This window comes from Sycon ciliatum, chromosome 6 (genome assembly GCF_964019385.1).
Source record: "Sycon ciliatum chromosome 6, ocSycCili1.1, whole genome shotgun sequence".
NCBI lineage: Eukaryota > Metazoa > Porifera > Calcarea > Leucosolenida > Sycettidae > Sycon > Sycon ciliatum.
Genome location: NC_088648.1, coordinates 4347427 through 4358489, shown reverse-complemented (window position 1 = coordinate 4358489; position 11063 = coordinate 4347427). Strand labels below are relative to the sequence as shown.

General features: G+C 47.1%; 1 protein-coding gene across 1 annotated transcript in view; it reads right to left on the bottom strand.

The window, feature by feature from the left end:
* Positions 1-474: 474 nt before the first annotated feature.
* Positions 475-11063, bottom strand: part of LOC135819197 (vesicle transport protein USE1-like) — an 11479-nt gene continuing 890 nt past the window's right edge. The window contains exons 2-7 of the mRNA XM_065332360.1: positions 10945-10994; positions 9117-9192; positions 7611-7751; positions 6603-6664; positions 1750-1987; positions 475-1315 (exon numbers count right to left, since the gene is read on the bottom strand). Of these exons, the coding sequence (XP_065188432.1) occupies positions 1136-1315; positions 1750-1987; positions 6603-6664; positions 7611-7751; positions 9117-9192; positions 10945-10994 (747 nt within the window). The 3' untranslated portion in view covers positions 475-1135. The remainder of the gene's footprint in view (positions 1316-1749; positions 1988-6602; positions 6665-7610; positions 7752-9116; positions 9193-10944; positions 10995-11063) is intronic.

Genomic DNA, 11063 nt, shown 5'->3' with positions numbered 1-11063 from the left:
TGTACAGTAGTAGCATATTATTATAATTATATAGCGCCATAAGCGGTTCCGCTGATACACCATGTTCACCCCCATGATATTACTTACTACAACCTCTATTCATGTAGTATCTGCTAACAGTGGGTCGTGCACGAATGGTACATTCCGGTGGCCTCTTGATCGATCGGTTACAACTGAACACATACATGCACAATGACCAAAGGTGTGACAGCAAGACAACAGTGACGGAAATCCATACAACAGCGTAGTGATTTTATCCATGTGGTGCTCAGCAAAGTGCAGAGACTGCAAAGAAACAAGCTATGCCACATGCATCTATTAGCGCTGTGCCATTCTGAGAATAAACGCATGAGTGTGATTACACACGTGTTGAGGACATCTTAGAACTCTACAGCAGACCCCTCCCCCCCCCCCCCACACGTACACATACTCGCACGTACACATACACACACACACGCGCCTTCACGTCGCTGATAACGTTTATCAAAATCTGGATCTCTATAAAAAGGTCTACACGCTGCTAAACAAGACTAAAAGTCATCGGTAGAAAAGTGAGATTTGTGACTTGGAATGCAATACATGGTACTGATGGTAGCAAGGCAGGGTAGCATAATACATGTGCAACAATACAGCAGTCAGCAAAACACAACAAAATTAATGCATGCGACATGCACTCAGCAAATCAAAATTAATGGTAGTCACTAACTGACTACACAGACAGACCAAGTGTCTTCAACTTACAAAAATAAGCGATATAGCGATAACGTTTTGTTTTATAGCGATAAAGTATACATGTATACTTCATGGATGGCCTCAAGTTCAAATATTTCATTCACAGGAAAATAGAATAAATACAATAGACAGATGATTGTAGTGGCAGCTGCACACATGGCCATGTGCCGATATGGACACGCACCGACACAAGCAGGCGTTGCACACCATACCTAGCACCGACACAAGCAGTGTGTGAAGACCTCCTGTGTGTGCATTGGTTACGGGGCAATGTTAGAGGGGACGCGCGCACGCATGCACACACACGAGCGTGTGCGCGCGCGCACACACACACACACACACAGCACATACAGACCAGCCAGACCAAGTGCTCAAGTCTCCCGATCAGATAGAGTCCACCTGACTACTTCTTGGGAACAATGCGTATGAAGATGACCATGGCGATGAAGGTAATAGCTACGCATATGATCATTATCCAGGTCCAGTACGAACAGGACTTGCGAGTATGTTGCTGTATACGGCCGGTCTCGGTGCGTAGCTTGTCTCCGCTCTCCTGTGCCTTGTCAGCTGATTTCTGCAGAGTCTGCACACGGCACATGAATAGGTGTGAGCACATACATACACAGACAGACAGACAGACAGACATACAGACAGACAGACATACAGACAGACAGACACACATACCCGAGTGTCAACACACACACACATAGTTACACAACAAAGTTACAAAACACTTTCCTTACATCTACACAAGTCACATTATAATAATTAATAACAGGCTTTTTCCCATTTCAACTCCTCAACTAATACTATCTATAATAGAAGATAGGGAAAAATAGTTTCTAGCAGTGGTAGATATGCTTGTGACCAGACGAGACCACGCGGCGCTTGCAGATACCAGAAACCACCGCTATTAAGTTACCACTACTGTTGATTGATGGACCTAATGAAGATGACCACAAAACAAATTAGGATACTGTACTTGTTTCTGTTTGCCCTGTAACCATGGTAACCTACCCTGGTGTCCTCCTCAATGGTGTCCTTGGCTCTTCGTTGACTGAGCTTGAGAGTACGAGCCAGCTGTACCATGTCCTCGGCGATTTCCTCCTGCTTCTGACGATGCACCTGCATGGTACCTTCCAGGTCGTCACCACGCTGATGAGGCTGCCGTGCTGTCGTAGCTCCTGTGCCTGCTAACGTTGTTGTTGCTGCTTCTGACGTGCCGTCCGCCTTGCCGATTAGCTCAGCACGTGCACTGGATAGGCAGAAAGAAAGACAGACAGACAGATAGACAAACAGGACAGACAGGCAGATGGACATACATACAGACAGACACATATGTGAAGGCATGTCAGAAATGGGCACCCACACAGATATAAGAGAGGTTTAGCATAACGAAAAAAATCGTCTGAATTTTCATTAGAGTTTGAAGCCCGGGAACGAGTAACGGAACTTACAACGAACTTCCGGACACACAATCGCGGAAAACATCAATCCAACGAAGTTTGGTCTGTCGACTTTTCATTCCGCGATCACATGAGAATTTTTCCTTTCCATTCGACATTCTTCTTTCTAAGGTCCTTGTTTTCATGACCAGAATGTCTGAGCCGAACTCAAGTCCTGCAGTTTCTGCTGCTGCTGTTGCCTCTGGTGATCAGGAGGGACGACGACTTACATGGGATACGCAGATGGATCCCATGATGCTCCGCCTTGTGAGGTCGATGCCGAATGATTCTTGCGGAAATCACACACGAATGAAGAAGCAGCTCTGCTGCTTTCCCAGAGCGATGGGAGATTTGCTGGGCTGAAAAAGAAAGGGCTTGTGGATCGGCTTCATCTCCTGCTCAAGAAGCATTCGAGCGGTGAGGCCACCAGTTTGCGAAAGTCGGGGAGTGTCGAGGATTACTCCGGAAATGGACCAGCTGCTCACTGAGCTTGCTTCCCCCAGGGAAGAGAACTTACTGAATCAGCAGCAAGGTGCTGCGAAATGTCAAGAGGCTGCTGAGGACAAGGCCCAAGCCGCCCAACTGCGTGACGATGCCTTGGTGACACTTGGTGTAAAGGCATAGACAACACCAGCATCACACGCCTAGCCTCCCGCAAGGCGTCCCCGGAGGTCTGACCCGTTCACGACCATGGTAAGGTTCATGGAACAGAAGCACAGCGATGTAATGGACATTGAGAAAAGGAAGATGGCACTGGAGGAGAAGAAGACGGAACACGACATCAGCCCAGAAGTAAAGGAGTTGAACAGGAAGGAGCTTCCCCTAAAGGAGAAGGAACTCGACGCCAGACTTGAAGTCCAGAAGAAGGAACTTGCATCAAAGGAAAAGAAAGAAGAAGAAGAAAGGGAGGACAAGAAACTGGACAGAGAGGACGAGACGGATGTTTATGATGATGATGATGATACGTGATCATGTGATGAAGCAGTAATTGATGTGGCCAAATTTGAGTGTGGTGTTCTTGTGTCCAGGATGGGATGAGCATGATTGCCAACAGGGAACATCCGCGCTAAACTTTCTTTGCACTATGCGTAGCTCACTGATTTCCCACAAAGGATGAAGCAGTTTCGTCCACAGAATGAGTATGCATAGAGGTTATGAAAATGACAAGCCAAGAAGAGAGGGAACTGCAATCCATGCCCGGTTTACACTGAGAACGAACAGAGAGTGGAATTAGGAAAATCACTAACACGAGGATGTTGTACTGTACTCGCACAAAGGGTAGAGAAGCATACACACGCATTGTGTGACATCAACCATAAACATATGCACACCTCAAAGGAGGTGTGTACATGTATGTGTGAGAGAGAAATTGGTCACAGGGTGCAGCAGTGTTGTGATAGGTACTCCTCCAATGTTGGCGGCGATATATCAAAATATTTGGATGTTTTGATCCCCTCCGAATGATGACTCTGCAGTCGATCAGTAGTGCTCCCACTCTGTGATAGACGGCAACGGGCTGCAAGAGAAGCTTCTGTTGTTTTTTTTAGTAGTCAACATAAGCCCAGTATGTGAGCAGCTCACCAAAACTCCACTCCACAGACTGCCGTGCACGGTTAACCTGGGTGTTGAACTGTGCTTGTGCAGGAGTCAGGTTTGCGCCCAGATAAGCTTTCTGCAGCCTTGGCGATAAGGGATAGGCTGGGTCGCCATAGAGTGCAAATATGCCTCCATCATCAGGATCCGGTAATTGCTGCAGCTTCGCCAACAGGTTGCTTTCAGCCAGGATACCAGCATCGTGGCGTCTTCCCTTGACAGGCCCGTACAGATGAATCACCAAGCCATCTGGTGACGCAACGGCTTGGTACTTCAAAGCATGTGTTCGCTTATGTCCATTGTAGAAAAGGTCGCTGGAGTACAGACGGTCGACACATGGGCTTCACGGTTCCGTCGATGAATCCCCAAATGTTTAATGCTGCACCGGTTCACCTCCTGATGGCGTCAGCATAGCTTTGTAATCGGTCTTGGGTGACAAAATGGCTTATCGAAGGGATTGGCCAGCAAATCAATCCATCGGCGGTCTATCCAATTTAGAGTCATGTTCAATAGACATGGTTAGGATTTTACCGTTCACGCTAAATCCAACGGTGCTCGTACCCAACACCCAAAATACCGTCGGTTTGGTATCGTTTCGACGATAGAAAGCTCTGTTTAGCGGGAGAAAGAAACGGTAAGATTCCAACTAGGGCTACGTCACAAGTCGATCGTTGTGTCAGAAACCGAAATGCTAACCATGTCTTGAAAACACACAAAAAAACGTACAGGCCGACCGTTGAAGTTAGCGTGAACGGTAAAATGCTAGCCATGTCTACTATTGCACTTAGACTTAGCTTAGATCTTCCAAACTCGGCGACTAAATCTCCAAGTCGGTTTGGAAATACTAAACGTCTCGAAACGATTAGAAGGCCTTCCATCGCTGTCCACTTTAGGCGACATGGAGCAGTCATTTGGTGGGGAAGCTGCAAATGTTGACACAGCACTGGCAAGTCGCTCTTTCCAAAGCGGTATCTCCGTAAGCAGGTCTCCTCGTCCAAATCCTCGAAACGCAGTTGTTCACCAACTACCTGATTCAGATCAGGTTTATCTTTGGCGGCGAATACTGCGCCAAACAGCAAATGGATTTCATCGTCATCGAAGTCGCCATCATCATAGCTCAGAAGGAGCAGAACGGCAAGGAGATGTTTGTCCTCCTGCTCCATTTTAGATGAACAACCTCTTCATGGAAAAGTTGAAGCACATCGCAATCGAAAAGTTCGCCTTGTCAAACAAGGAATTATTTGAAAAAATCGTAAAGCCCTTTTCTATCATTTTGTATTTCGCGCGGGGATTTCCGCGACATCCACGGTATCCAGTAGCGACACCAAAGTTGGTTGCGAACGTTCTGCCAAACAAAAATTCAGCGAATTTTGGTCGGCTTTTTCGTACGGCGGCAAAACGAAAATGAAAAACGAATTCCGTTGTGCTAAACCTCTCTATAGATGTGAATACTTGGTCCGCCCAGATACAATTGGCGCTTATCTTCACACTTGTCTCAGGAATGAAATACGAATATTTGAGGCAAGCCACGATCACAAAGCACTATGCACATGATTATTTACATGTCTGTAAGCAACTCAGTCGAAAATTCAAGCAAGTTACACATCCTCCTCGCCACTATCGTCGCTGGAGGAAGAGCTCAAAAAGTTCGATCCGGACAGCTGCTGCACGTATCATAGCTTGTTCCACTTCTCCTCGTCTCGAATCACGCTCAAAGGCAGTACGTGCCTGTCACCTTGCCGATCGAAGCTGAGTGAGACTGCCCGCATGTTGGCTGTAAGTGTTATCCCCGTTCGTCGCAATAATGCGACTTTGTTTGAGACAAAAAGACAACGCCATATCAGTGTCCTTTTTCAAATCACCTCTTGCGCTTGTCGTACTTGCTGATCAGCACCCACGCGAGCCGCTGGTGCTTGTACTGTAGCGGACATGGAAATCCAGTCGATTGACCGGGGCCGGCGCCCTCAGCGCGTACAGAACGTAAGACCGTAGTCGTTGCATGCAGTGCACAATCATGTTGATCCGATGCGACCAGCAGCAGCGCATAATACGTGTACGGCTGCATGACCAGTGCCCTGGGGCCGCTAGACGTGCGACCGGATTTCCATGTCCATGACAGTACACGCAGCGCAGTGATAGCTTCCGCTTGATGTAGCACCGGTGCGTACTGCTGTACCTAAGTTACGCCGTGCACCAGGCCTGTTCAACGAGTCGTCGGCGGCAGCTCCGTCAAAAAGATTCAAAAGAACCGATCGCAACTTCTGTGATGGCTTGTGCTGGCATGTCTTCGGATGCAATGGTCATTGGTTATGTTCGGATGGTGAATCGGTGGTTCCATGCCGTGTGACACAGGCAGAACACCGAAAAACCAAGTGAGAAGATAAGCGCCAATTTTAACTTGGCGGACCAAGTACATGCATAGGTTCATACCGGCATGCGTTTACAGTATCAGGTACTTACTAGTAGCACAAGACTGCAGAGCATGCATGCCATATGCTCAGAGTGCTCGAATGCAGCTAGGGAAGAGCGGGGCAGAGCAGGGCAAAGAGGGGCAGAGCGGGGCAGAGTGGAGGAGTGCGGAATACACAGCACCACTGTCGAACAAGGCTAGTCCGCTACAACTCTGAGCTTCATGCACATAGTGCAATCATCAGGCAACATTGTGAATGGTATTGGTCATGACAGAACATGCACAAAGAAAGAAAAAATAGATGCCATATGCACATCTGGCGAAGATCGTAACAGACGCACAAGCACAAACATACGCTCAAGCACGCATTCTCAATTTCTCAAGCAGGCGTGTGCACCACGTGCATACATATAAATACGCACCTTCTATGCCGGACACCAGAGTCGGCCGTGGGCGTGCTGCTTTCGCGAGACAAAGAATTCCTCTGCAGGGAGAACGCAAATAGAGAAATTCATTGCTTCGAAGTCTGCAGGCTACGGCCCCTCTTTAGACAGTCTGCGTCAACTTCATTCTTTTGCTTGCAGCATGGCATAGCAATACTCATATTTTTTTCTCGTACGCCAGCACATGACCCGCGTACATGTACACTACTGCTCAATGAAATCCAGTCGAGTTTCTCAAGTACACGCCGGGCGTTGCGCAGCCCTAGACCTGCGAACACTGCGCTGCGGAATGATGCAAGGCGCAAACCTGACTCAAGCGGCTGGATTTCATTGAGCAGGACTGTACTTGTAGAAGCATTACATGAATAGAAGCACGACAATTTGATATGACTGTGTGTTGACATTTAAGTATGCATCTGTGCACCGGATACAGCTACTCGTCAGCTTGCCGCTTCTATAGATTATAGAGGTGTGGTATGAATAAAGAAATGGCCTGAACATCAGCTGCTCTGGCTACAACCAATGTACTTATACACAACTTTACACAACTTTGCGACAGTATTTCAACAAAAAATAAAAATAAAATTACGACAGTAACAGTATGTATAAAACTCTCCTCCTCCATGCGTTCTAAAACCGACCATTGTTACCGTAGTAACAGCATGCAGTATGAAACATGGAAATGGGAAATGGGAAACATTCACGTATCCGCTGCCACTCTGAATTTCAATCACAACAAGGGAACACAAGTCTCGTCACTCCAAAGTTGCACATGGCTGCTTAGGTCGAGACGAATTTAATTAAGGACCAGCGCTACAAGAGACAGAGCAAGACTGATATCCCCAAGAACGACAACACATGTATAGCACAATGCCGATGACTACGACAGCACTGCTCCCACCGACAAGAACAAGAACAATCAACGACAGGAAGATGCCGACAAGAGCAACAAGGGTTAATGGTGCGCATCACCAGTCCTGCACTTACGCCCTCAAGAAGCTCAGATCTCATGCCACCCAAGTGTCGTCCGCACGCCTTCATCTGTGCTTCACGACTCTTTGCCGACAAAGTATTGGCGAAGGGATTGGTCGCTGGGATAGTGGCATCATTGCGTGTACTCTCCAGACTCTGCTCAACAAGAGAGAGAGAGAGAGAGAGAGAGAGAGAGAGAGAGAGAGAGAGAGAGAGAGAGAGAGAGAGAGAGAGAGAGAGAGAGAGAGAGAGAGAGAGAGAGAGAGAGAGAGAGAGAGAGAGAGAGAGAGAGAGAGAGAGAGGGAGGGAGAGAGAGAGTGAGAGAGAGAGACGGGGGGGGGGGGGGGGGATTGGGGAGAAGGAGAGAGAAAGAGAACAGAAGAAAAGAACGAATGAGAGAGAGAGAGAGAGAAAAGAGAGCAGTGTATACATGTGTGTGTGTGCATGCGCGAGCGCAGGCATGTGTGTATGCATGTAGGTGCGGTGTGTGTATGCACCTAATGTATGTGCGGTGTATGCATGTATGTACAGTAAAACCTGTGACTACCGGCCACCCCTTGGTGCCAGCAAAAGTGGTCTTTAGTAGCAGGTGGTCTTTAGTTAGAGGTTTGCACTGCGTGACCATATATGGATCCCATTATATGATATGCATGTCAAAATGCGGCTAGTACAATTCCCCAGGACTTGCGCAATACCATTCTCATTTCAGGTCAAACAACACTTGGAGAGAAAGACGGAGAGATGGAGAGAGACAGAGACAGAGAGAGAAGATTAATTTTTTGCAGACATCAAATTCAGCTGCTACTTCTGAAGCCAGGAGTCAAACGTTCCCTGTGGAAGTTTCGTTTTGCGCTGGGCTTCAAATTTGTTCATGCGATCAATCGTACCGACTGTCCTTGTTGTGACTTCTCGATTGCTTGAACGCGATCCTTCAGCGTCAGGACCTTGCGGCGCTGCTTCGTTCTGGATTCCTTGATGCTATAGTCGATTCGTCCGTATGACTGGGACAGAGCCGCTCTGTCTTCGTTTCTCCTCCGAGTAGCAACATCGATCAGAAAGCGCTTCCAATACGCTCTCCAAGACGTTTCCTATCATGTTTATTCTTGACAGCGCTTGAAATTTTGACAGGTGTAGTGCAGTCCACACCGACTCCACAGTCAAAATGACCTACGTTCATTTGTTCAGCTGTAGTATCCAAAGATTCCTTCCAGGGCCATAGAAAATCAGCAAAATTTCAAGAAGGAACTTCGAGCAACATTTGATTTCCTACATCACAGTCGCTAGTTACGGGTCAAAAATCGTCTTTGGGACAAGAAAAGGCGGTCGCTGGTCGCGTTCAGCAGATAGTCGCTAGTCACAGTGCATATTGAATGTGAGACCGTCTGTGCCTGGCGAAGTGGTCGGTAGTACCAGGCTGGTCGCTAGTCACGGTGGTCTTTAGTTACAGGTTTTACTGTATGTGCGGTGTATGTATGTATGTGCGGTGTGTGTATGTGCGTTTGTCATTACGTTAACACTAACCTCTTGCCTAGCTCTATAAAACTCGTTGAGGACTTGTAGTCTCTTGCTGTACACCAATGTCTCCCCTTTCGGTCGACTGAGCATACCAACACACACACACACACACACACACACACACACACACACACACACACACACACACACACACACACACACACACACACAAAGAGACACACACAGAAACACACATCAATACACAGTATGCCGTACCGAAATGTTTTCGCCCATACCATGTCAACAATATCCCAGGGTAACTGGGTTCTAAAATTCCTAAGTAAACTAAAACTGTGCCTATGCCTTGGGCACTGTAGTGGGCAAGAAGTACCACTGGCTATTTCCAAGCCTTGCAACATGTATTACATGTATAGTAGGTATCGGTTATAGCGTGGGTGTTTGAAAAACGACTTTCTATTCTTATTTCCAATATTTCTTACACACGATAAATCAAGTGTGACCTATCATATGCGTGTGCGCAGAGGCAGGAAGATCATCGTACATGCAATGTAGTGCTACTGTGCATGCGGCTGGTCATAGTCCCATAGGCTTACCATGTGGCAACATGACTCATGAGTTACATGACCACAACAGTTGAACCTGCACAGGCTGCAGCACTACGATGCAATGCGAGTCAGATCAGAACTGCATAGGACAGATGTTAGTACTACAGGCGATACACTTTGTACTAATCTGGCATGTTTCGCTACACAAAGTCCATTCTTAGGGCCGATATATTCTACTATACGATAACATTGCTTGTAAGAATAAATGATCACTTGAAGGTCATGTTGATATGATTATGAAAACATGAGAGTTCATTCTTGTAGGCAGTATATTCTTTTACACGACCACACTATAACCAATACACACTGTATTGTATGATACGTGGGTCGGTGTGAGAAGTACCGGGGATACTACTTGGAGGAACACTTTCCTGCTGCCCATCGAGGTACAGCGTATCGAACACCGGTTTTGTAGGGTGCATCACGTACACTGTACATCTGTAACCAGCTATTTTCTTCTGGATGGCTAGGGATCCGGATAAAAGAGGACCGGATAAGCGAGGTCTAACTGTACATGAAACCCAGAGTGTGCAGCTCTGATGGGTTGCTGTCACGGCGCAATTCCGTGTTTACATCATTTTAGTGATGTAGTGCGTACAAGCAGGATTCAAGCAGGTCTCTTTCTGCGCAACTGCAGCTCAGTTGTACGCACTACGCCATTTCCCGCCTCAGATCAGCACCAAACGTGATGTAATCACGGAATTCCGCCGTGACAGACACCCATAGTAGAACAGGCCCCAAGCTGCACACTCTGCTTTTCATGTACTGTAAGTCTACAAATATCCAGCGCATAATTTTCGGCTATTTTCGGCTTGGCCATGTTTGGCCGAAATTTTGGTTCAGTGTGACAGTGTATACAGGTGGCAGCAGTACAGGCCGAAACTTTGATGCAGCCGAAATGGGTTTTAGCCCTGGGCGGTCGAAGTTTGAATGGACTGAAAACTTGTCGACAATATAAGTCACAATACAGTACTTTTGATCTTATCATAGCTTTACAGTAGTGCAAACGGCGAAGACATTATCTGACATTGACATACTCTACCGGTGCCAGAGCGAGAGAAAAAAATACTACTCAACTTGCGCTGATTGGTTACAGCAAACCTAACGGTTCCTTATCATTTTCCAAGGAAATATTTCGCTGACGAATTTCAGTGCTGGGAAGTGTAATGAACTGAATCACATTCAAAAGTAAACACATGCACTCATGGACATCCTCCCCCCCCCCTCCCCCCCCCCCCCACACACACACACACCAGTACGCATCTCACCATGGCGACTTTTCAAGCTGGGCCAAGTCCTCTGTCAGTCTTGAGATAAACTACAAAGAAAACATGACAAAACGGATAGATAACATGAATGCATGGCAGAACATTATTCTAAGTTATGC